The sequence below is a fragment of the Rhinolophus ferrumequinum genome, chromosome 2, assembly GCF_004115265.2.
Source record: "Rhinolophus ferrumequinum isolate MPI-CBG mRhiFer1 chromosome 2, mRhiFer1_v1.p, whole genome shotgun sequence".
In the NCBI taxonomy this organism is placed as follows: Eukaryota; Metazoa; Chordata; class Mammalia; order Chiroptera; family Rhinolophidae; genus Rhinolophus; species Rhinolophus ferrumequinum.
In genome coordinates, this window is record NC_046285.1 from 104,618,090 (window position 1) to 104,644,734 (window position 26,645).

The following is a 26,645-nucleotide window of genomic DNA, read 5'->3' on the forward strand; positions in this document are numbered from 1 at the left end:
TCAAACACACAAACATGCAAATATATGACACATCCTTTGTGATTCCAACCCCCCACCCCACCCCTGATCTGGAAAACAGGAAATCTAGAAACAAGAAAGAGGCATACATACCTTTCCCTAATGTTTTCGCTTCTATGATTTCACTTATGCGCCCCGGCCCCACTCCATTTTGGGCAGTAAGAGTGAACTTATACCAAGTCCCACATTTCAGATTTTCTAGGCGGTAAGAACGCTCGCTGGGGCTGATTGGGAAACTTCCCCACTGCTCACTGTTATCCTCCGAGTATTGCAATATGTAGCCTTCAGAAGACAAGAAATATTCAAAAGTATGTTATTTGCTTTTGACCAGAAGTTGGCTGATGTTTGCATTTTGTATGGATGCGAGTTCTCAGAATTCACACCTCTTTGGAAGACAACATTGGAACTTTCCCTGCTTCCAGGAAATTTAACCCAGGCCATGATTACCTGTTGATTAGTGAGCTATTTAGGCCACATTGGATATCACTATGGTGGTATTACTAGGTAGTGTGGTGAAAATAAAACCACTTTCTGCCCGTTCACTTTTAAAGGGCATAGTGGACAGCAGGAAATGGGCACACAATCTGTAAATACCTGCCATTCAGTGCATGTGTGCCCAAATCCTTATGTAAGAGATCCAAAGCTCTAGAAAAGGGATATGTTGTCAGTGGGGGTAGGAATCTATTCAACACACCCTACTCAGTTCATAACCACAAAGAGAATTGGCTCCCATCCTGTAGGCTTCCCAACATTTCAATGGGAACCTGGCTTCTCCTTAGTTTGAAAAGTCCCTCCCACAATTCATTTCTGCACATGACCCCTATTACCTCTACTTCTGCCACTGCTGGCGACAGCTGTCCATGTTTTGAGCGCTCACCATGTGCTGCTCATTGTCTGCTTGTAAGCCTATGAATAGTCACTGCTTTTTCCACAGTGCAGATGAAGACACTGAGGTTCAGTGAGGTTAGATGACCATTCTAGGGTCCCGTGAGTAAGACTCTGTGGGGACAGAGCCAGGAGTGCAGTTTCCAGGCTCTCGGCCTCACGTGGAAAGGTGCTCACTCGGGTAGTAAATGGCCATCAGCTGTGATTGGATGGCCGTCAGCTGTGGCTAGTTGGCCGTCAGCTGTAACCAGTGAGCCATCGGCCACTGATATCGCTGCCGTGGCTACGCTAGCAGAAAATGGGGGCAAGCAAGAAGATGGTGGCTGAGCTAGCAAGAGCAGATTGCAGTTAGCAGGGCGGATTGCAGCTAGCAAGTGGGGTTGGTTGGTTGGCAGAGAAGAGGATGGCAGGTTGCGGTTAGTGTGGTTCCTGCTTCCTGTGTCTCCAACGCAGCCGCCAGCGCGAATATAGTGGTATGACTCCCCTATCTATGGCTCCGTGGGTGTTCCTTTTTGGCCTCAGGTGTCCTGCATTCTTGTGTGGGGAGCAGGAGCTGAGACCGCGCATGACACCCTGCATGACAGACTCAAACCCCACTATCAGAATCTGGATCCCACGCTCCTCGCCCTGTGGTCACTGAGACATTCCTCCTTGTATGAGCTCCATCCCTGTTACCCCAACCACCTTCCTGGGGGCAAACATATCTTGTCTGCTCTGTCCTTGTCTCCTAAACGTTCACACCCAGGCCACCCACGACTTGCCTGCCTGATGCATGGTGTCTTTATACTAACAGACTGGTATCTTCTAGCCTGCCCGCAGACTCCATTTTTATACAGGCAAAGCACTCATCACGTCCATACTACAGAGCTCCTAACCACTCCCTTCGAGATCACCCATCTCCAAGTCCTCCACCCCCGGCCATAGTAGTATCTTCCCTACTCCTTCCTCGTTCCCTCTCCTCAAATCCTCTGCAGCCTTGGGGTCCCTCCTCCTTCCTGAGCCTCATTTTCTCTTCTGTGTTCCTGATCAGCACACCTTGTAGCTCCTTCAGTACCTGACAGGTGAGTGATGGATCTGCGTACTCTATGCTTCCACCATCATATCCTGACTTCCACTCCAGCTCTGTCCAAAACGCCTCCTTGGTGGCCTGCATGCCATGGAGGTTGTGCTTTCCTCCTCATTTCCTCCATCTAAACCACTGGTAGGAGGCTTCTCTAACCCTTGGTCCTGGGAACCCCCATGCCAATGACTTTGGCTGCCACTGTGTTTCAGGGACACCTTTTCTTGGAGACTCTTCATTACTAAAGTTGGCTTCATCTCTAAGACCTCCTACTCTCACTCTTCCTGTACTACCTCTCCTATGCTCCCACGCTTACAGAACCAAAACTTCATTTCATTTGAACTTAGAGCAGCAGGGTCCCTTGAACTCTTCCCTCAGTGCCCCATATTTTTTTCCCCATGAAAAGGTTCTCTAACCAGCCTAGAACTTCTGGTAGACCATTCCATTAAGGAGCCTGGTTACACTCCCTGTTCTGACTTCCTGCTACACATCCTGCCAGCCACCAACTTTGGTCACCTGTGATTCAGTTTTCTTCCCAGCGCCCAGCATCACGTGAGAAAGTCATTAAAGTGTGATGATTGTGACCACTACAATTTGTGTTGTTTACGTGCAGCTGCGGCCTCCCTCCCACTTGGCAATGACGTTGTTCATCTATTAATAACTCCCTTGGCAGCCACACAACAGCTGTTACAAATCTTTCCCACGCTCTTCAAACCCACAAATGCATCCTCACCCCTACCCATCCAACTATTTTAAAATAAAAATCTCACCTTTTTCGTTCCTAAAAAAGGGGGACGATCCTCCCCTTCACCCAGTGGAGTGTTAATAAATGTTTAACAACTGGCTCTTGAGAAAAAAAAAAGAGCCCTGCGTGGTAGCATTTCTGATTTCCGTGGTGTGTAAATATCACCGAGTGCAAAGCTAGGAAAAGGTGCAGCAACTTGCTCGCATGAGCTGGAAGGAGCTGGCTCTACACCACGGGCTTCGCCCCAAAATGCTCCTGTACTTCCGGTTGTCTTCTTACCCTTTCTCACATCTCAGAAGAAAGAATGTCCTCTGCCTTTGGAAACCTAAGTCTGCCATCCTCTTCCAACCGCTGTAAGACCTCTTTTATCACTCAGACCCTCACTCTAGAGCTTCGTCAGTCTCTTCTGGATTGACTCCCTTTTCTTGGTCTACAACTTCCTCAGAATGATGTTCCCCCAACTCTACTTATGCTAGTATTATCACACTATCTCATTCCTTCAGTATAAACTTCCTTTATTCTTTTCTACTATGCACTCATTGCAAAAGCTTTGTGCCAATAGATCGCTTTCCATCCATCTAAACTCTACATTTTCCATCTTTTAATACTTTATAAGAACAGTAACTGTGATTACTTAAATGAATGATTGAGTACATGAATGAATGAATGAATGAATGATACAGTGTTGACAATATGGGGAAGAAATGGCATACAGAACCTCAGGGGACAGATTACCAAATTTGTTTTTGTTTCTTTTTTTTTTTTTGCATTTGTTAATATTTCACTCAGATTGGATGCACGAGAATAATTTTGTGAATGGGATTCCTTGGAGAAATGATAAGTTTCAACAAATACCATAAAAATAGATGTGTGATTTCTTATTTAGGTAATGGAAGAATTAATTTTACGATGTAGTTTTTGGAGGAAAAACTAACACATCAAATTATTTGATGAAGATGTGTCACTTCACGGCCTGTGGCTAATGACAACTGATGGGTGATTGTGGACAACCTGTTTCTTCTTACCTCTGATAGAACTGCCCCCGTTATCTCCAGGGAGCCAGGAGAGGGTAATGGAAGAAGACGTGGTTTTGGATACTGTGAGCCGAGGCTGGTCTGGCGGGACTGGGGAGGAAACAGGTTTTAGAAAACAAGAATCAGTTTTTCACATCTTTAATCTTCCTCAACAGTCATTTACCAAATCAGTTTTAACAGCCATTTATTAAATAAGTGTTTAAGGTTGCCAAAATATGCAATTCACTTCTGTCAAAATGTCTATTTAGTTGATATCCTGGGCTAAAGAGCTAGAACAGAGTGAATCTATTATTTAAAGAGAATTCAACCACATGTCTACTTGGATTTATATCTAACACATTCCTCACCGATCCCTTGAATTTCTGAGCTGTTCATTACTGATTGAAATCTCTTTAAACTTACGAAGGATACGTGTATTATTTTACCCTGAATTTCAGCCATGATTCAAGTGAGAAAGATAAATGGCATCCACTTAGCTGTTCTGTTCTCAGGGATGAGGAAGAGGGAGGGGGAAAGTGACTTGTGGGAAGAAGAACTGCAAAATTTTCCACTTTCTTAGCTATTCCTGCAAGACGCAACTCCCTCCCTTCCCTCCCAGCCTATCTCTCTTTCTCTCCTCTGAAAACCAAAGGTATGCCATTGAGCGGCATAAAATAATATATGCTCAACAATACTCAACAGTCTGAACGCTCATACAAGGTTTGCACAATACATACTTCTACTAATGGGCCTCATTATTTGGGATTAGCTCTGAGGACAGAAATGCCAGAGAAATTCAGAATCAGGATATCCAAATTATATAGAAAGCTTCCCATAAAATGTCCTTGTCTTTTCCTCTTAGAGAAGCCTGATGTATTAATCTAAAGGCCTGAAAAATTGATCCAGATCTTAAGAGTCATAATATAGTGTCTATTAAAATGCTTTGGATTTTTCCTGACTTCAATCAATTTGAAATTCCAGATCAATTTTGGATGATTTTTAAAAAATATAGTTCTTCTCTGCCCCTTCCCTCCCACTTAGGACAATACTAATTTTATTTTTACTTGCCATTATTTATCAATGTGACAACCCTTACATCCAAAGAAGCATACACTTTGATTTTTCTACTAATAAAATATCACTTGTGCAGCTCAATCTGAATCCAGTCAGTGGCCATTTGGGATTTTATACTTGATTTTAATTTGCAATCTTGAATTGGTTGTGTACTTTTTGTGTACGTTATCAAGAAAAAAATCCATTGCCTGCATTAAATATACACAATTAAATATTATACCATGTTTCCCCTAAAATAAGACCTAACTGGAAAATAAGCCCTCACATGATTTTTCAGGATGACATCCCCTGAACATAAGCCCTAATGCATCTTTTGGAGCAAAAATTAATATAAGATCCGGTCTTATTTTCAGGGAAACACGGTAGTAATACAGCCTTTCAGTTAGTGTCCTTTTTACATATTGCATATAACAATTTAATTAGCAGAAATAAAATACCTCCTCAGACTTACTTTTTGTTTGTGTTTTCTGGTTTATGCTTATACATAGGTAGAGTAAACAATGCAATTAGTAGAACTTACTAAGAAGGACTTTTCATCGATGCACACATAAAGAAAAATGAGACTAGGCTCGCTATACACAAAAATGTAGCTAGTGCTGTCTCTGGGATTATGAATGCTTTTCATTTTCTTTGATTTGTTTAATTCTATTTTCCAAAATGAACACATATTTTCTTTTGTAATATGAAAATAGCAATTAGCTCTTTATAAAGGCTGACTTTTCAATTTGCTCCACTTTACTCTTTGTCTATAGGCACATGTACAACAAATGTCATTAAAAAGAGTCCCACAGTTTTGTACCTTGCACTTGTAAATTTAAAATGATTTCATCGGACCCCCAGTTGTTATTGGCAATGCAGCTGTAGTAGCCGGAATCTTCTGCCTTCACCGTTCGGATGACAAAGCTCCCATTGCTGAAGACACTCCTTCGCCCATCAATCGTTACCAGGCTGGGTGTCCCGTTACTGCCTCACAGGAAGAAAAAGGCACAGATTAAAGAAATTACAATCCAAATTAGCTGAGGTTGGGGAAGAGCATAAAGACTCTCTTTGAAGCCAACAATGCCGTTGGAAGCTTGTATTAAGTAACAACTAAACTATGAGTGTATCGCAAGAAAAATCAAATAACACAGTTTTGTTCTTTGTAGAAAACACTATGTTAATGCAAGGTGAGGGCCTGGGTTCTGGCTCCTCACCTTTGTCCATGCCTGCTGTGTCCCCCACAGGCACCGGTGACTTCCTCTTTTGGGAATTCCTTCTGTGGGCAGAAGTGCCATTTTGACCAAATCATATGTGGACAAGTACATTTGGGGATCTCTTGTAGATTCACTTAAAGTTACAGATGTTAATGATTTTGACATAAAAATGAACTGTGTGGTATGGTAAGGGGTGACGAGTTGGTCCCAGTATGAAGAGAATTCCATCGCCATCGCGACCACCGCCACGGTGGTGATTGTTCAGTCATCTGAGGACATCCCCTCATCGGGCAGCATGCCGTCTGACCTGGGGAGCATACTTAGTTCCTTTGGATTAACTGACTTTTAAAACGATGAGAAAAGTGGTCACTGGACCAAGACTATTATTTCAATAGTTTATGTCTTTAAATGCTTTTATTTAAAAATTAGCACTTCTCTGAATCCATTTTATATCAAATCTCTAAGCTCATTAGTGAATTCTCGATCCTTTATTTATAACCTAATTTCTTCCTCTGAACAGAGATTAAGCACTTTAAAAAGTTACAAGGACAGAATAGATCTCACCCACTTTCTCCCTTCTGTCTTCACTGCTATTATTTTAATAATTACTATTGAGTATAGAAAACCAGCTTTTATATTAGCAAAGTCCTAATGTATTCCATTTCTTACAGTTATTTCTCAGAGCGTTTCAGTTAGGGTTAGTTGGTCCATTATCTCGTAAGGAGAAAAGATGGGCGCTAAGTCTTACATAAACGTTGATACCTTCATCTTAGCTATGTAAGAAATTTACATGATACAGTACAGAAAACTTCCACAGAGAATATTGGCTTGGTCAGACTATTTTCCTTGCAAGTATTCTTTTATGAATTTAAAGGCTCTGAATTCATAGAGAATTTCCATAATCGATCAGGTCCTTTTAGTGCTAAAGCTGAGATTCCCCCCCTCCTTGCACCTCAGAAGAGTTGGTTGGTTTCATAGTTTTCATGAGTGTAAATGACTACGAAATGAGACCACTAGCCCCAACAGAGTAACTCTGATGTGATCTCTTAGGATGTCACTAAAGGCATACATTGGGTTACTGGTTACCTGTCTTTCATCCATTTTACTGCAGGAGAAGGGTCCCCAACAGCTTTACAAGGCAAGGCGATGTCTTTCATCCATGGAGTAGTCACTGTACCACTGAAGGTAAGGATTCGTGCGGGAGCTGGAATACCAACCAGAGGAGAAGCCCAATTAATACACAGATTTGTCTGCACAGACATCAAAATGACTTTCTCCAATACAGCAACACCCCAAAAAACGGCGAGTGCAGCACTGTTGATTCATGTTACACCTGTCAAGGCTATTCTCTGGCATCAGGGAGTTTCACTGTAAGAACATACAAATACCTGAACAACCCTATGGTAGCATATTTTCCCCTCTATTGACTAAACATGAGGAGACCCCATTAAATATCGGGGCTTCATTAGACCAGCAGCTCCAAGCTGTGTTTTCTATGAACCCAATTATTTTTCAAAGCACTTTATTAAACAATCTATCTCAACACCCAAAACTGCACATTAAAATATACTTTTAATATCTGAGAGAATAGACAGTACAAAACATAAAGCTCCAAAAGACAGGAAGAAATAAAACTGAAACAACTCTGTTTATCAATTTTGTGGTACTTTCCTGACCTTCTTATATCAACTTGATCTTCAGCACAAACATTAAGGAAAATAAATGTTTTCAGAGTGGCCTCTCTTGAAGAATAACCCTTGGCTTGGGTCAGTGATTCAGATGCTCAAACAGGAGCACCTGCCAGGAGCATCTGACATTGGCGCAGCCCCAAAGTCGCAGAAGGGCCCAGAAGGTAGAGAGGAGAAAACCCGTGGTGGACCTGTGTCAGCAGACGCCTCCTTACTGACCAGCAGGGCCCAGCACCTCTGGTGCCACCTTCTTGAGCGAGGCACAAAAGCTGACAGAGGCAAAGCTATTTGCGTGACCTTTGCCATGCACTGGGATACTGCTTTGTGGGATGTCCCCTCCGGAAGCTCAGCCTGTGCTGATGCATAGACATTCAGGTGGAATGTCACCCCAATTTGATTCTGGACCCATAAAGATGGAACCCTTGCGCCATTTCCGGTTTAATAAGGAGCAGACTCATCTGGAAAGCCCTGGAATCCCAGGAGAGGTGGGTCTAGAACACAAGCCTCGTTATGAAGTTCTATCAAACAACTCTGATTTTTTTTGTTCTGAGTGCTGTGGGCAAGAGCAGAGAGAAAGAGGAAATGCCAGGGGGCTCAGAAGCTGGGCATGTTTTGTGCAGCAAATATTACAGTGAAACCCAACCATGTGTTTGAAGCAATGCCCCTCGACTGAGGGGGCAACTCAAGCTCTTCCTCCTTAGAGCAAGGTCTTCCGAGCTGGCCTGTGGATGGCACCCTTTGTCACGGAATGGAGCATTCTACGGCAGAGACCATTTCATAAGTCATTGATGGTTCTGATTTTCCATCACAGTAAGGAAAATATCCTAGTCACGTGGCTTTGGTTTCCTGGCATTGATATTTTGGCATTTTCTCTTTTGAACCCTTCAGATCATTCTTTAATATGATTTCTCCAAGAAAAATGGGAGTGATTAGGGAAACCCAACTAGAGTTAGGGGATTTCAAGCTTTTTAAGAGCCCTCTCTCTGCTGTAAGAAATATGTTTTACCTTAATCCCAGAAGCTACAGACACTGGGATGGGTGAGTGAGTAAAGACCAAGTTCTAGAAATTAAAACTTACTGTGTTCTGACATATTCTACGCTCCCTCACCCCCCACCAAGTCTAGTCTAGACTACTTGACTCTCTTCCATCCTATTCCATTCTAATTCTTTAATATGCTGGCTAGAACCCCTAAAATTAATTCCAGGACTTACAATTTCCCATTGCATTTTGAGAAACAGCAGCTAGAACTTCTTCTTCAAGACCAACACACCCAGTTTCTAGAATTCATGCCTATTGCTGTCAGTTGGAATTTAAAGGGTCCCGGTCCAAAATTCCAAGAGTAGGCAACAGAACACAGCAGACCTGGTTTTCAAATCAGAAGCAGGCAAGAGAACCATCTAGAATCTTTGTGAGAAATGCAGATTCCTACTCTGGCGCTGTGATTCAGTAGATCTCTGGTGGGCTCAGGTGATTCTCATGAGAACCTGTAGTCCACCTGCAACCCGGACAACCCTGCTGGCTCCTGTACTGCTCTCAGCCATGTGGCCGTGCTCTCTGGGTCCAATCCTGGCCTAGGCTCTTCCACAGGACGGCTTTCCTCCAGAAATGGGTCCAAGGTTCCATTCTCTCACTCCCTCCGTAACAGCTGCAGTCTTCTTCTGGAGGCTGGACCCTGCTCTGCTACCTGCCCAGAAATATCTGTGGACTGACTGTGTTATTCTGTTAAGCCACTGGAAACTTCCAGAATCTTGGCTTCAGCAGTCAGGTTCCTTTGACTAAAATACTCCTGTATCCCTAGCATAGTGCCTGACATACCATAGGCACTCCAAACGATTTACTCTAAATGTACAAATGACATTTAATCTCTCTAGACAAGTCAGTTTTCACTTGTGCCCCTCTACGTATGTCATATCCTGCCATGTTAGCCAGGCCATTTCTAGCGATATCTGGAGCTATGACACTGAACACACTAAAGCAGGGAAGAGGTAAAGCTATTGCTAATCCTAGATCTTAGGCTGTATTATTTATTTATTTATTTATTTTATGCCACAGTGCAGTCCTTATGTCCATTGGTTGGTGATCACTATTCTCCAAGTGCTAGAAAGTGCATATTAGGTGTAGCTGGATATCATGATCATGGAGTATAATAGACAAAACTATTCCATGAATTTATTTTCCTTACCAACCATGTACTTATTTTCTATCTGTATTCAAAGTGGGACACCACTCTCTTTTCCTCTCACTCTTTTATTCTGCCTCTTTCTTACCTATCACCTTAATAAAAACAAGAGCTCTTAGAAGTAAAACTGAACTCTGGGAATGTTTATTTTCTCTTCCAGGCATCTATAACCCTTATAAGATAAGCCTTATTAGTAATAAATTGCCAATGTGGTGTAGTCCAAAATCTGGGGGCATCTCCTGGTAGCCTGGGATTGTTATTTAAATACATCTACTCATGATGAGTGACAATTTAGGGGGACCCTAATTACCAGAAGTAGAATAAGAATATTCTGCATCTCTACGTATGTGCTTTTTGGAACCATCTCAACGTGAAGATACTATATTTACTTTTAGGAAGTGTTTGTTCTCTGGTGACTCCAACTTGTCACTGTTACTTAAGATTTTTGTTCAGAGTATTCTATCAACAGAAGAAGACCTAATGACTTTATTTTTGTGAGTTTCCAAATTCAATAGACCAAAATACAGACATTTCTCTTTAAGAAGTGTGATACCTGATTCTGAGGAAAATAGAGCTTCCTTGGGAAGCTGCCATGTTGTGATTTTCACCTACGCAGAGGGGTGAGTGGGGGCTCCTCTCCCTAATTTTCCCAACTCAGCCACACTGAGTTGCAAAGCCACTCATCCTTGGTACTGTGTTTCCCTTCTGGGAGGATTATTTTCTGATTTGCACAAAAGCCCAGGGCCAGCCAGCAGCAACACTGTCTTGGGCTGAAATGTGATAACCTACTTTACCTGAGTTTTCAGGCATTGTCAGCCTTATGTCAGATAGAACAGAGACCTAGAAATAGCCAAATGACAACGGGAGCGCGGTCCTCCCTACAGAGGCACACCTTTAGCTAATGGCTCCACCGTGATGATTTCACTGCTGTTGCCTCTCCCAGCTGAAGTCACGGCCACCACCCAGACACTGTACTGACGATTCCGGCTCAGGTTAGGGATTCTGTAGGAAAATGAGTCAGGAGAGGCTTCAAACTCGCTGATCACCTGTGAGAGGAGACATAAATGTTCCCACATTCAAGGAGGCAAATGGCACAAGTGGATTTCCTAAAAGAGTGCTTATTAACATATTATCTACCACGAGAAACCAAAGTTGCTCCTTATGCTTGTCTGAACGGCTGGATTTGCTATAATTGTATCTCTCCCCATAGTCTACATTTCTCTGTACAGCAGCTTGGACAGCCACCAGTGAGTAATTTAACCCTTTAAATTATGGAGTAACAAGATGGGGTAACAAGCCTCCAACCCGAAAAAACCAAAGAACAGACAAATTATGGGAAACAACAGATTCAAAGGCATTGCACGTCGGGTAATGGACAGTGATCTGTGAAACATGGGAAACAGATGAGGTAAGGCCTATCACTGCAGGGTTTGTATATTTTTGTGAGTTTCCAGGCCATGGCACTGAGAAGGGAACCCAGGAGGAGCCCAGCAGCTTCCCTGAGTCGTGGAGACAGAACTGAGAGACTGTGAGGGAGCTGAACTCACAGGACAGAGGGCTGGAAAGAGGAGAGCTACACAGAGAAAGAACTCAGCTGAGCAGGTCTGTGCATGCCTGTTAGGAACTCTCTGAGGCCAGGAAAGAACCACCTGGAAGGACTGGAGGTCACAGTACCCAGCGTTCACGCAGGGTTGGGATTAGTGCCCGACCCCACCAGCCAGGCTGGAAACCCTCCAGATTCACGGAACACTGGATGTAGTGCATCAGGGTCTTACCTCAGTGGTGGGGTACAATTACCCCTACACTGAACACCACACTGGTATGGCCTAACAAATATTAAAGATAAGGTTCATAAAGATCCAATTGTCATTAAATATTAGGTTGGTGCAAACGTAATTGTGGTTTTTGCAATTATTTTTAACCTTTTAAATTGCAATTACATTTGCACCAGCCTAATAACTTAGCTGCTTCCCAGAACAAAAGTAAAAAATATCTACAGGGATAAAAATGTGCAGTTCCCAACAACATAAAATTCACAATGTTTGACATCCAGTAAAAAATTTCCAGATACGAATACCCCAAATATCCATCAACCGATGAATGGATAAACAAAATATCCATACAGTGCAATATTATTCAACAAAAGAAAGGAATGAGGTGCTGATACCTGCTTAACTTGGAATAATCTTGAAAACATATAAAGCGTAGAATGTACTTGAAACTAGAATGTGGTTAGACACAGACAATAGTTTAGTGGTTACCAGAGGGTAAGGGGGGTGGGGGGTGGGAGATGAGGGTAAGGGGGATCAAATATATGGTGATGGAAGGAGAACTGACTTTGGGTGGTGAACACACAATGGGATTTATAGATGATGTAATACAGAATTGTACACCTGAAATCTATGTAATTTTACTAACAATTGTCACCCCAATAAATTGGGAAAAAAAAAAAAAGAAAGTAGAATGTGGTAAGTTCAAGGTATATGCTATTAATCCTAAAGAACCCACTGAAATTACAAAATAAAGGGCAAAATAAAGCTAATGAGCCAACAAAAGAAACAAAATGGAATTATAAAAATATTCAATTAATCCAAAGAAGGCAGAAAAAGAGTGAAAAGGAAACAAATAGGGCAATAATTAAACCAAGTAGCAAGATTATAGATTTAAACCTATATCAATAATTATACTAAGTGTAATGATTTAAAATCCTAATTAAAGGCAGAGATTGTGAGACTGGATATAAAGGCAATGCCCAACAATATGCTGCCTGCAAGAAATGTTTTTCAAATATAAAAACACAAGTAGGTTAAAAATAAAAGACAGAAAAGCTGCCCCATGCTAACATTAATCAAACAAACAAACAAACAGACAAAGCTGGAGTAGCTATATTAGTGTCGAAGTAGATTTATCAGCAAAGAATATTACCACTGATAAAGAAGGTAATTTCATAATGATAAAGGGATTGATTCATCAAGAGGACACAGCAACCCTAAACATTTATGAACTTAATAAGAAAGCTTCAAAACATATGAAGCAAAAATGGATGAAACTTCACAGAAGACACTGACTAAGATAGGTCACAACTTTCCTTAAAGAAACCATGTGGAAAAGGTAGGCTGATATTCGATGAATTTAACAGATGAGGAATGGTGTTTGTGTTACCTCCAAATTCATATGTTGAAGTCCTAATCCCTAATGTGATGGTATGTGGAGGTGGGGCCTTTGAGAGGTGATTAGTCCATGAGGGTGGAGCCCTCCTGAATGGGATTAGTGCCCTTCTAAGAGGAGGAAGAGACCAGAGCTCTCTCTCTGCTTCGTGAGGCTACAACAAAAACGAGGAAGTGGATCCTTACCAGATGCGGGATCTACAGGTGCCTTGATTTTGAACTTTCCTGACTCCTAAACTGTGAGAAATAAACATCCGTTGTTTAAGTCATTCAGTGGGATATTTTGTTATAAAATCTGACTAAGGCAAGGAAGCCAAGGTACAGACAGAGTAAGGGACTCACTGAGGTCACGATGCCAGACAATGGTGAGCAGAGGCTCAAGCTTAGTCCTCCTGCTCCCAAGTCCAGTGCTGTTTCCTCACTCTCCACGCTGCCAACACAAGGGGCCAAATGAGGGAAGGACTTTCTTTTACCCTTGTGAGCTGTTAAGTAAACCTTATGTAGATTCAGGAGGCGGCATAACCTGCTCTGAAGTTAAACAGGGAAAGCAAATGTTGACTGTACCTCTTAGTCGTCACAAATCCTATGCTCCCTCAACAAAAAGCCATGGCAGAGACTTGCCCATTGTCCAGTATTTAACTACAGCAAACAGTATCCGATGACTAAAGGGGATCACAAGCGTTCACGAGTGCATGTGTGTACATGCATCTGGACCCCACCTGCCCCTTCTGCCCCCACCCCCTTACACACACCAGTCCTGTTGCGACTTCAGAAAATCATGAGATAAACTAACCCCTCTAGAATTTAAGAGGGAATTTGGCTTGTTTCCAGGCAAACCAAAGAGAGAATCCAAGACTGTGTGTACTTATTTGTGTTCTGTGATGTTCCCAAGTTATGTTGTTGCCAATGAATTTCATAAAGGCTAATGATGTACAAATTATAACAATCGCTTTTATGAATATTAAGCATCAACAGAGCATTAAAATGTACTTACAAAAAAAGGGTTTTCTGGGAAGAATGCACAGCTTTTAGTTAAGACTCAGTAAGGATCTTGTCTATAAAGCACAATTTGTCCTTGACTACCTCCAAAATAAGCCTTTTACTTAATTTTTACCTGCGACACAAGACAGGGTGAAAATCTATGATAAAAATATGATTTCTAATGCAACACTATTTGTTGCACCATTTATATAAAAGATTGACCAAAAGCTAAAAGAAAAATGGTTTATTTATATAAACTTCCTCTGGTTGGAATGAGGTTTCTCTGTGGATGAGGACGGAAAGGAATGGCCAGGCTGTTCAGGGGTTCCCACTGGTTACTTGGGAAAGTTGCCACCCTTTGATGCCACTATATTCCCCTGATGACTTCCATAAGTAGGCATCATTCTCCCAGTCTCAGTAGAAAGGTGAGAAGAAAGTTGCCAACTGAACAATTTAAACAGTTAAAGCACCGACTCGTTTTCTTTGTAATGTATATAACAGGATATTAAATGTGACTTGCTGTTGTCTGGAAGTTTTGGCCATGGCCGTCACAGATGAGAATCATCCCAAAGATACCCATACCTTCTTTCCTAACAAGAAATTTGATACCACCTGTACAGGGTTTGCCCATCATCCATCTCTGGGCCCTGTGAGAGGCTGAGTCAAGACTAGAATATTCTTAGTGTGAGATATCTATGTCTCTATGTCTATATAATATGTTTTTTTTCCCCCTCTGGCTGCTTTTAATATTTTCTTTCTATCACTTAAAGGTTGGAGGTGGGGGGCTGAGCTCCAAGAAAACCACTCTGAGAGTGGTTTTGGAGTCATCGATTGAAGGACATCGAGATTGGAGAGTCACATTTGAGAGGACTAAAGGCTAGCCATAGCCACCGAGGCTAGCCCTGCTCACAGGAGAGAAGTCTGTGCTGGGACTGGCTCCTACTTCCAGGCTGGTGGGTTAAGGATGCTTATACATGGACCCTACAGGCGAATGGATGTCTTGAGAGGTATGACATCCTCCACCATAGGTATGAGATGCCTCCATCAGAAGAGTGTACTGCAAATTACATATTTATTTTAAACAGCATCACATATTGATAGATGGCGCACAATTAAACCATTGTTAACAAGTTCAAGAGGAGGCAACAGGTAAGAGAAAAAGAGCTAACTGGGAAAAAATAATCAGAGGCTCACTCAGGGTAGTCAAGCAAATCTATTTGATTAAATTCTTCTCCTTAAGTCTCCTCCAAAAATGCTTGTTCTGTGAAAGAGGGATGGTGAATACTGCTTCCTTATGACACATTTCGCTCAGTATTTTAATATGACATATGGTAACATTGATTATATTTATGTTTAATTAATTGTCTTTTTAGTGGGTACCAGATTTTCCTACACAACGATCTAATTGTGTTTAAGCTGACTTGCTAATTTTTACATGCATGTCATGACATGACACTCCCTTCCAAATGCCAATGAATGTTCAATGAGAAGGGATCAGCTTTATTTCCAGATTTTTCCTAATACTTCAGCGAGGTTAATACAGCAAAGATTTTGAAGCATTAAATGAGCGTGGAGGGGTAGAAAGGAACAAAGAAAAGCTTGGCTCTTCAGGGCAACAAGATAAAACATTGCAGCATAGAGAAAAGCAAATTCCCAAAGTAGTTTCTTAGGGATTAATGAATCAAATATATGGCAAAAGGAGGCATTTGTGGGCAGGGGAGAAAGACCCTTTTCTCATCTAAATATTTAATTTTCTTCTGGTAGATCTTTAACTCTCTAGTCTCATCATTCAGTTAAGACAGAGATATTAGCCATTCTATAAGATTTTACCATGTCTAACATGTGAATTAATCTTGAATGGATGAGTATAATTGAGATAAACATTTATTTTAAGGGAAGACTTAAGTGTTCCTTCATGACCTGTGGAAATACAGAAAGAATCAACAGTAAGAAAGCTTTGGTGCCAGGCACATGACTTGCGTAGGCATGGTTCTTGATGGGGAATGCTGCACACAGCTCCTTTTTAATTCTGCTCTGTGCCTGGCATGATGGAGTAGACAGGGCATCTGTGGACTGGGGTTCTCAATTATTCTGCGCTTATCGTACATTCCTGGGAGCATTTGAGAATAAAAAGGCTGCTCTTTCTCATCTAAAAAGTATTTAACCATGTTGGGTCTATCAGAATCCAGAGTTAACCTACCATTTATTATTATTAATGGATCCCTCTCAGTTGAATGGCACTCAGTGACAGCCAGGTGATTTATTTCTTGGCCCATGAGAGATTGTGAAGTAAGAAGAACAGGCTTTTCTCTCTAGCTGATGTCACATAACACGGACAATCCATAGTGTTCTTGAGGGGAAACCTTTGTATTCTGTTTGCGACACACACTTAAAATATTTATACGGTCTATGTATGGAGCTATCACAAATACTGTACTTACAAATGGAATGTTGGTGGTCTGTACTGCTGGGGTGTCATGACACCACCACTTCACGGGAAGTGTGGGGGCTTGTGGCTGATCAGGGATGGCCAGAGGTATAGGGAAGGCCAGCCATATAAATTTGCTGGACTTCAGATCTCTCCTTTGGGTTGTGGTAAGAAATGCATGCAAAAGCACTTAGCGCCATGCCTAGTAATAGTAAAAGCTCATAAATAGTTGCTGAGTTTGAACGAATAGGCATTTATTGAGTTCAATTCCAGTGTGTAAATTATAAGGTAAGTTCCTGTCCCATGGAAACAAGAGATGGTCATGGCTCAGCAAATGGAAAATTAATTTAAATGAGGCAAGGTGGGGTTCTGACAAATTCCTGCTAAAATCTAGAAAGAAAATCCTTTGAAGTCTCTTTCTAAAACTATTCCCGTTGTTGGTCGAGGACACAATTAACATTTGCCAAATGCCTAGGAACACAAATGGAAACTTCATGAAGTTGACTTTAAAGAAATATTTATAGTGAGTTTTTTAATAAGACTTCTGATATGTTTGCCTCCCGAAAATTGTACCCAGAGTGGAAAGGGCAGCAAATGGTATAAACATTGCAATACGCAAGGCAGACAGCTCACAGTCAAGTGTTCTGCCTTTCGGTGTTATTGCTTTCGGTCTGGTGGGTGGAGTCATGGATTTCTAAGGAACTGGACAGTATACTCCTCAAAAGACTGGAAAGGTCCTTAGAAGGTTAATTTTCTCCTAGTGCTTCAATGTCACCCCCCCGCTAGCCTGAGGATAGTGTCTTTCAGACCTGCTTTCACTCCAGGATTGTTTGCTTTGTGGTTTTGGTGTCATCTTTTCCCGTTCCTGTCTAAGATACTTTTTAACCAGTAAACAGGATAAATTAGCCACCATGACTTACAGTAAATGCTCTTGAGTAATTTCTATAAAACTGAATGTTTCCCCAATAATTGCTGAATTCATTCTCAAATGCCTCTCGCGATTTCGCTCCATGGATGCACTTGAACAGCCCAGTAAACCTCCTCTAATCCCCTCCGTCAGGTGCCCTAATGGTCCTTTGCTTATGTGTCTTTCATACTCCTCTTCTTGATTCCACTTTGGATTACGGTCTTGCATGTTCCTCCCCTGCTGGATGGAGCTCGGGGGCTCTGAGGGTGTGGCCCTTGCCTCACGCGCCTCCCTCCACATATTCCCAGGGTAATGAATCAGAGCCTTGCAGGGTCGGGACCCACTAACCACTCACTGGAATGGGCTGAGGAAATGCCTGTAGTAGGGAGTTTAATAATGACCTAGAAATTATTTGAATACAATAGAAAAAATCGGGGAGAGAACGGCTGTGGAGTCGTAGGCTGCTCAGATCAAATTATTCAGTGTGACTGATGGATATAGAAAAAATTCTACTTTAAGAAAATTCAATTAACTTTTTAATGAAAAACTAATTCTACCAAAGAAATATGGTGCTTTAAACAGCTCTATATCTGATTATTAACATGCAGATTTTAAGAAAAGAACTTGAATGCTCTGATTTTGTAGCTAGAATGTTCGCAGCAGTGATTAAAAAAAAAAAAAAGACTCCCCCAAAGCAGAATAAACAAAATGGATAGTTCTTTTAATTATTGGGCAGCAGCACATTCATAACATATAAAATCTTTCTCTTTAGTGGTAGGGAAATGCCTGGCTTACATTAAGAATAAGCAATTAGCTGGATCAATTTACAATTTGCCTGTGTTTTCAAAATCCTTATGTATAATACATTTTGATTTAATTGATTTAGTTCACTATTTTCATCTCTGAAAGAAGAAAATACTATAGCACAAAGAACTTCCTTATGGGGGAGAGCGGGTGCCAGCACTTACAGAAAGAATAGTAGTGTATATTAAAGCTATTTGTATTATTCGAGTAAATTCTGGTGGTTTCTTCTGTATGTGACTGAAATCTGTCATTGCTATCATATATATGACTATTGGCTACTTTCAAAAACGCCTCCCAAGCCGAACATATTTTACTTTTTGGCCTTCCAAAATAAAAATTATTGTTCCGATGTTTTGCAAGTGAATTAGAGTTGATATCCAGAAAAGGCATGAAAGAAACTTAGTTCTTCCACGTTATTGGTTCCTCCACATTATTGTTCAGTACCAGGGGACCTGTCCAGTTCGCCAGACGGGCATTGCAGGAGCCTTACAGTTCCCAGGCTCTTTCTAACAAAATCATATGCATTCACTACAATTTTGTCTCATCCGCTCTCTGTTGTCATACCCTCTGCCACGCAAATTATTTATCTGTAAAAGTGCTTTATTAATTTAACTGCTGTCACCTATTCAATAAATTCTGCGAAAAGGCCTCGTTTAGCATGAAGTTGTTTCAATCTCATTGTGGAGGGTGCAGCTCACAGTGGCCCAGGTGGGGATCGAACCAGCAACCTTGTTGTTAAGAGCACCGTGCTCTAACTCACTGAGCTAACTAGCCACCCCGAGACAGGCTATTCTTAGTAATAAAAATAATATATGTATAATACACAGTATTGGAAAGAATAGCTACTTTCATTGTCTTCATTCAAAAAGACTTGAAACCAACTTATTTCCTTAAGTGGTACCATAATGTCCGTGTCAGACCAAGTGGAAAAGATGTTTCCGAAGCCAGAATCTTTCAAAGCTGGTGGATCCAAAGGCCACTTTAACCTGTGGTACTGAGGAAGCAGAAGCAGCAATGATGACACACACAGATGACATACATCTGCCATCTACTCTGAATAAATGTCATCACAATGCCAGGAGACTTATTGGCAAGTTAGCTGCACAATTGGGCAGGCTGTCTTGTGAGACTGGGTTTCAAGAGATTTCTGGGGCTTGTTTCTGTACAGCAATTCATTCCACTTGAATGTATCCCTCTCTTTCCCTTTGCTCCATAGAGTACAAAATCGGGCTCAGGATTTTAAAGACCAAGCTTTCTCCCAACCTTAGAGGAAGTGTCAGCTGCATTTTAACCAACTATAGCAACTGACAGTTTTCACTTGATGCTCAGTGAAGTTGAATGACCACTATGATGATCAAAAAGAAAAATTAAAATATGGATCCAACAGAAAGGTTGAGCAGTTATTGGTTGGTTCATTGAGGACAGGTTAAAGGAGGAAGGAAGACAATTTTTAAAGGACTAAATTATAAAAGATAACATGCAGTTTCCCCCACTCCTTGAAAAGATCAAAGTCTAATAAATAGATGTAAATTACAGCATGAAAAATTTAAAGAATATGTAGAACTATTTCGATGAGAATTGGCCACAGAATAATGAGATATTTTCGTGGAAACTTCAAGAATGTGCTTCCCAAGAGTTTTTATAAAAGCAGAATTGGTTTTGGTTTTCATAGTTCTGGGATGCTCAGATGTAGCTTTCTCTCAAGGAAATTTTTCGAGGTTTTTTCCCAGCCATGTGACAGTATGATGGGTAACCGGGCACAGAGAGCCTAGCACATGCTAGCCACACAGAAGTCCTCAACGAAGCTCTGATGAACAAGTAATTAATTGCACAGGTGTAAATGGAACATGACTGTGCATTCTTAGGCCAGGTTTGGCATCTCCATAATTTCTAGCTTTGCCATTACAGCAAAAAGAGATCCACCATTAGATCTCTTAGTCAGAACTACAGAAGAATGAGTTCCATGTCTGTGACTTCATCAGGCATTTCATCTAACTCCTTGTGAGATAGAAAGCACCCCAAAGTTTATAACACACTTTCCTGCTTTATTGAGCAGAAACTTCATTATATGACTTAACCTCAGAGCCATAATCCATAAAATTTAGTTCAACACATTTGTTGAACATCCACTATTTCAGCATAATAACAGGTTTTTCAAAGGCATAGCAGTAACTAACTGTGGTTCCTGCACTTAAGAAATTGACAAATCACTAGAGGGGCCTAACTATGCTCCATCTAACAATGATACAGGTCATTATGGTTACGTCAGCGTTGAGTTTGAGAATCAATGCTGGGGATTTCTGAGGTGAGATGGAGCCCACTTCCCGGGCAAGGTAAGAATGTAGAGCCGGACTCTGAGCTCACACACCTGCCGGGGGTAGACCCTCTCTTTATCTTGCTAAGCAAATTCTCAGTACCAGTATAGTGAAGATAATAGTAACAACTCCTCTTGCACCAAGTAATCATTGGAATTAACTGATGGAAAACCGCAGTTTTAAGATGTGGGTCACAGAAATTATTTAGAGGGTCATAACAATCTTTTATAAAATAAAGTAGAAAAGAAAATGGATGGGGTAAGGTTAGGAGAATATGAGACTGGACAGGACTGTGGCAATCTGTACAGGGAATCATGGCAATTTTGAACTTTTTTTTAGCTAAAAAGGGAGAAGTCAAGAAATTTGCACAAAGGAATGACGTGATCAGATCCAGAATTTGAAAGAACAATCACGAGAGTGATGTGGACAGTGGACTGGGAGTTGACACTGGTCGTGGAAAACCTTCTGACCTAGTTTGGGTTCCCCAGGTGAGGACCTGAACCAAGGCAATGGCAGTGGGTGTGAAAGGAGGGAGAGGATTAAAAAGATATTGAAGAGATAGGATTCTCATGACATGATGTCCCTTTGCAGATGCTATTTCCTCTGATCATATTAATACCCTTTCATTGGTACAATTCTTCCCCTCCTGCAAGCCAGGGCTGTATATACGTCCTAGGAAACCATCTTTGACTATTGTTTAAGTAACATCCCTTCACCTGTGTTCCTGTGTCACCCTGTGCTGTGCATGCCACTGTTATGTCCTTTGACACATCACACTGAACGGTGACAATCTCTGGTACTTTCTGCCCTCCCTAGAACTAGAAACTCCTCAAGAAAGGCACTCTGTCCTTTTTCATTGCAGTTCCCATGGTTGTTATTAGAGCTGTTCTTCAAACATTCTGCCTTTCCTGTCCTCTGGGTATGTCTTAGTATTGTACTTCCTGGTTCCCTTGTGGTTGAATGAGGTCATGTGATGAATTCTGGTCAATGATTTGTGCTGGACCATTTTATGCCTATGTCAGACCCTCCAGCGATTTCCTTCCCTCTGCCATAAAACCTGTCTGGGTCCTTCCTGGAATGAAGATAACATAGAACCGAGCTACCACCAACTCACAGTGGTGATGAATGGGAAAGAAAAATAGAACTGTTTGTTGGTGTAAATCAGTGAGCTTTTTGGCTTGTATGTTAACTATAATTTAATATATATAGTCATGGGATATGGAGCATAGCATAGGGAATAGAGTCAATGGAATTGTAATAGATATATACAATGTCAGAGGGGCAATAGATTGGGGGAGGGGGGTTATCATTTTGTGAGGGGTGAAATGTCTAACTATTGCATTGTTTTGTACACCCGAAACTAATTTAAAAAAAACTGACAAGAAAAATAATTTGAATACCTTTAATTAAAAAAAAAAACACGAAAAAGTAAAATGCCTGTCTTTAAGGGTGGGGTGTCCAGGGAGAAGCATCAATGAAAGAGAGAAAGAATAAAAGGATAATGGGAGCCAAGAAAGAATGGATTTAAAAATCAATAGCTATGTTTAGCATGCTAGTCTAAAACTTAAAACAGGAAGAACGCTGCCTCTTTCTAAGAGGTAGTGGGATTCTACAACTGGGAGGTCCATGGTGACTTCTGAGAGACAAACAATGAACATTGCACAGAATCACATTTATATAATTATATATGATCAACTTAGATGTGGTTTGCCTGACTCCATTACTGCGCCCCTTGGTGACTGGAGATTCCTGAACACTTGGTTCTCTGAAGCCATGCTCTCCTGTCCTCAGCCCCACTACGGCTTCACTACATGCACTCTTGGGAGGGTTGGGGAAGTGTACGCACACCTGCTCCCTTGGACTAAAAGTTGTCTGGTTCTGGTGAAATTTACTTTCCTTGCTCCCCAGAACACTTGCTTAATCATGGAGAGTTAACTGTTGAACGACTTCCGGATGCAAAGACGACTGGTAGATCATCATCGGCTCACTAAGCAACCTACTATGTGCAGGAACTGGATAACATGATTGTCTGAAACTGGAATAACTGTTGTGGAGCCCAGCTCATTGATGTAATTATTTTAGGCTTTCTGAGTTTATTCTTCATTAAGGAGCAGTTTGTGCTATCTAATCTCACATTTTTCAGCTTGGTGAAAATCAGATTAGCATTATAAAATAGATGGTTTCTATATCTTAGTGCTTATTTAATATATAACATTTCTCATGGACTGCATTTACGTAGGGAGGAGGGTTCGAGAGGAAATCAAGCTTCGATTTTCTGGGACCCGACAGGTTTAGCTCACTCCTTCCGATTTCCATTGCTTATCAGAGCATGCGAATTGATCGTTCAAATCAATCTCTATTCAAATTAATAGCCATGGTCCAAAAATGATTTAGAGGAATCTCAGAATCAAATGACGTTTGAGATTTTACTGTTCGAATCTCTGATGGGAGGGGTCGATGACTCCTTGCATTTGCTGGCCCCTACAGTGAGATTAGGGTTTAGCAGGCTGCACCTTCAGACAACCAGTCTGCGTACGTACGAGCATTTATAGTCTCTTGACTGGCCCCACACAAAACCTCAATTTCTAATACCTTTTTTACTCTTTATTAAATTTTTTGGGGGGTGACATTAGTTAGTAAAATCACATAGGTTTCAAGTGTACGATTCTATAATACATCATCTATATATTGCATTGTGTGCTCACCACCCAGAGTCAGTTCTCCTATCACCATATATTTGACCCTCTTTACCCTCTTCTACCAACTCTCCATCCACCCGTCCATCTTTCACTAAGCTGAACTGAGAGAACACCATGAAACAAATACCTATGATTAGACAATGTATTTTCCACGTAGAGAAAACAGCCTGTGTCTTTTAACAAGGTCCGTTCCCAAGCAAGGGAGATGAAGTGGGGATCTTGAGAGAAAATGTACGTCAGCAAGGAGGTTAGCTGAGGGAATCTTATAAAGAAGATTAAATTACAGGGTATGCTGTGTCCTGATTTATCCTCCCATGTTCTACATTGAACTATGAAATCATCTCAGAGGAAAAAAAATTCAGCTACAGGAGCAAGAAAAATACAGAGCTAGGACTGCCCTCTGGTGTCCATCCTGACGCATAGGCAGACACGTAGAAGCCTCTGCAAATTTGAGAATGTCCAGTTTTCTGACTTAAAATTAAATGACAGAAAGTAAAGATGGAAAAAAATACCCTCTTCAGTAATTTACAGTTTTTTATTAATTTCATGTGAAAAAAACCCAGAATAATAGATGGAATTTTCAAGGGCTCACCTCTGAAGAGAAGTGCATTAGTTCTCACTGATCTTTCCTTGTCACGGTATTATTTTTTTCTAAAAACAGGCTTTGTATATGACACCTCTGTACCTCCCACTCAATTTTGCTGTCAACCTAAAACTGCTCTAAAGAAATAAAGTCTATTAAAACATAGCCCTTGTGCTCTTAAACAACACTTGAAGTAGATGAAGAGCAACGCGGATGCACAGAGCTGGAATAACCCCGATTCAGGTTCACCTCGCTTTATTGAAGATGGTTCCAGAGCTTGGGGCCCTCCTTGCAAAGCTTCATACACGGTACTGCCCAGAAGACCACAGGCGCCTGGGATGATCATATTTCGCGATCCACAGTGCTTTTTTAATAAGGTCAAAAGACAGCACAGAGGTGGTGGTTGTAAGACATCAACGAGGGGAGAACTTCAGTCAGTTCCCTTTTCTGGTTGGCTGGATCCCATTACTGTCATTTTTAGAAGGGTCTTGTTGAGAAAGGACTAGGTGGGCAAATGGAGAGAAAACGGAAATCCCTGGGCAAATAACTTCGACTCCATCCTACGGACTTTTTGATCATGTTTTCAGGACAGTACGTCATCCTTTTTTCATCGTATGGAATTTGGAGGCTGGGGGATGGGAACGCAGACGACCCACAGCATCCATGAATGGGGGCTTACTCATCTAAGGCTTAGTCACTCAGACTCATTCCAGGTAAGTCAGGTTGGGATCTTTCGTTTAGAGATAAAGGCCAGATTGGTGAGACAGAGCGAGGGAGCTGCTGGTGTTCTCTGTACCCTGTCAGTCTCCTTCTAGCTGGTTGATGTCAAAATAGCAAATGAGAGTCCTATGGCAAACAGATAAATGAATGGATGGATGAATAAGAGTAAAGAAACACTTCTAATTCTAGTGGAACATGGGTGTTCTTTACGTCAGCAATGATTTTGTCTCTCTTTGTCACAACGGTGACATGTTAGGGCTAACAGAGGGGTCCTCAGTGAATTGCCTCTCAGTACAGGGATACAACTGCCCAGCCTGTCACCTCAGTGTCTACGCTGCTTTGCATCTCTGGGCTTTGAAGGTAGGGTTCAGTAGGTGAGAGTTTACGGCAGTCTGAAACTAAATTAGGTACCCACAAAAAAGTTCTGGAACCCAACTCTGACCACGTCATGTTTGTATCTACTTAAACCCCGGAGGTGCCGCTGCTGACATACAAATGGCAGAACAGACAACTTGATATGTTCAGCAGTGAACTTGACTTCAGTGATCTGCACACACGCTCACCCCGTTTCCCCACCGTTAATCATGCTCACTGTACAGTGCCACCAGGCCTTGGGGTCCCTTACAGACTGTAGATTTAGGGAAACATATCGGTTGAATTAAAAGATTAATTAACAAATTAGTTTGGGGACGTTATTCAGCCTTGAAATGGAAGGAAGTTCTGACACATGTTACAACATGGATGAACCTTGAGGACATTATGCTGAGTGCAACAAGTCAGTCACAAAAGGACAAATACCGTGTGATTCTACGTATATGAGGTCTCCTGAGTGGTCAAATCCATAAGAATGGGGGCGCTGGGAGTTGGGGGAGAAGGGTGTTGGGAGTTAGTGTTCAGTGGGAGCAGAGTTTGAGTTGGGGAAGATGGAAAGTTCTAGAGATGGATAAGAGCGACGGTTGCACAACAATGTGAATGTACTTCAGGTCACTGAACTGGACACTTAAAAATGGTAAATTGCATGTTATGATATTTTACCATAATAAAACCAAAATCAGTTTGCATATTTACTCTACAAGCACTTATTGAACATCTACGCATGTCAAGTTCTATGCTGGGAGCTGGGAGATACAACCATGGATTAGACACGGTACCTACCTCACAAAATGTCATAAACATTTCCATGAAAACTCCACAGATTGTCATGAACCATTTTCTTTTCTCTAAAATTTCCCTTTTGTATCTGGTCTAGGAAACAGTTTAACTCTATAGGTATTATTCAGTGGTGATAATATTAATGATAATAAATATTGCACTTTGGAATATTAAGTGCTCTAACTTTTAATTCCTTCACAATCGACTAAGCTGCTATCGTCACTGTGTGGGTCACAGATCCTCACTAAAGTCCCTTATTTCTAGCACAACAGGGTTTGCCTACGGCGCTTCTTAGTGGGGGAGGGTACAGGGAAGGAAGGGGGGGGCGGAGGTGGAAGCCAAAGAGGGAGGGGGGAGGTGGGGACCAACGAGGTGGTGGGGAGAGGCAGGGAAGGCTGAAAGTGCATTTAATGAGGAGTCCAACAGCAAAATCAATAGGTGTTGTCCACTGACTATCAATTAAGGCACAATTAAGGCCTCTGGGTTTTGATTTTGATAAGCCGGTTGGCAGTTTGGTGGGAAGCCACCAAATAAACAATAATTCTAGACAATTGTATCCCTTACAATGATTCAGATGTGTATTTTCAAATGAGGTGAAAATAAGGATGTTGCTTTGTATTTGGAGACAATGGGAGGAAAATAAAACCACTGGAAAGACCCAAGAAGGTGGAAAACAAAGGACCAGAACCGTCCCCGATGAGCTCTGGCAGCTTGTGGCTGAAGGCGCTTGAAAGGCACTTGGTTATTTACCAACTTACTGTGGGGTAAGGGTGGGAGCAGAACACAGTGTACTTTCGGATGATGCCGTTCAGCTTGAGAGGGGGAAGCCAGGACACAAAGACCATGGAGGCTGAGGCCGCAGCTGCCTTGACGCCCGCGGGAGGACCTGGAACTAGAAGAGCCATGCATTTAGTCACAAAAATGGTCTCCACCCAGGCGCTCACACCCACTCCGCCTGACATGACCCCCTAGGCTGTCTGGGCCTGGCCACTCTCTCTGCTCAGCTTTTCAAGAGTCAGTGTTATGGGCTGAA

General features: G+C 41.7%; 1 protein-coding gene across 2 annotated transcripts in view; it reads right to left on the minus strand.

The window, feature by feature from the left end:
* The window catches only part of DSCAM (DS cell adhesion molecule), a 640,159-nt gene that overhangs the window by 53,031 nt on the left and 560,483 nt on the right, over positions 1–26,645 (minus strand). For both annotated transcript variants that reach the window (XM_033091571.1, XM_033091562.1), the window contains exons 20-25: positions 26,371–26,504; positions 10,749–10,902; positions 7,075–7,192; positions 5,595–5,758; positions 3,734–3,832; positions 112–300 (exon numbers count right to left, since the gene is read on the minus strand). In XM_033091571.1, coding sequence (XP_032947462.1) covers positions 112–300; positions 3,734–3,832; positions 5,595–5,758; positions 7,075–7,192; positions 10,749–10,902; positions 26,371–26,504 — 858 coding nt within the window. The remainder of the gene's footprint in view (positions 1–111; positions 301–3,733; positions 3,833–5,594; positions 5,759–7,074; positions 7,193–10,748; positions 10,903–26,370; positions 26,505–26,645) is intronic.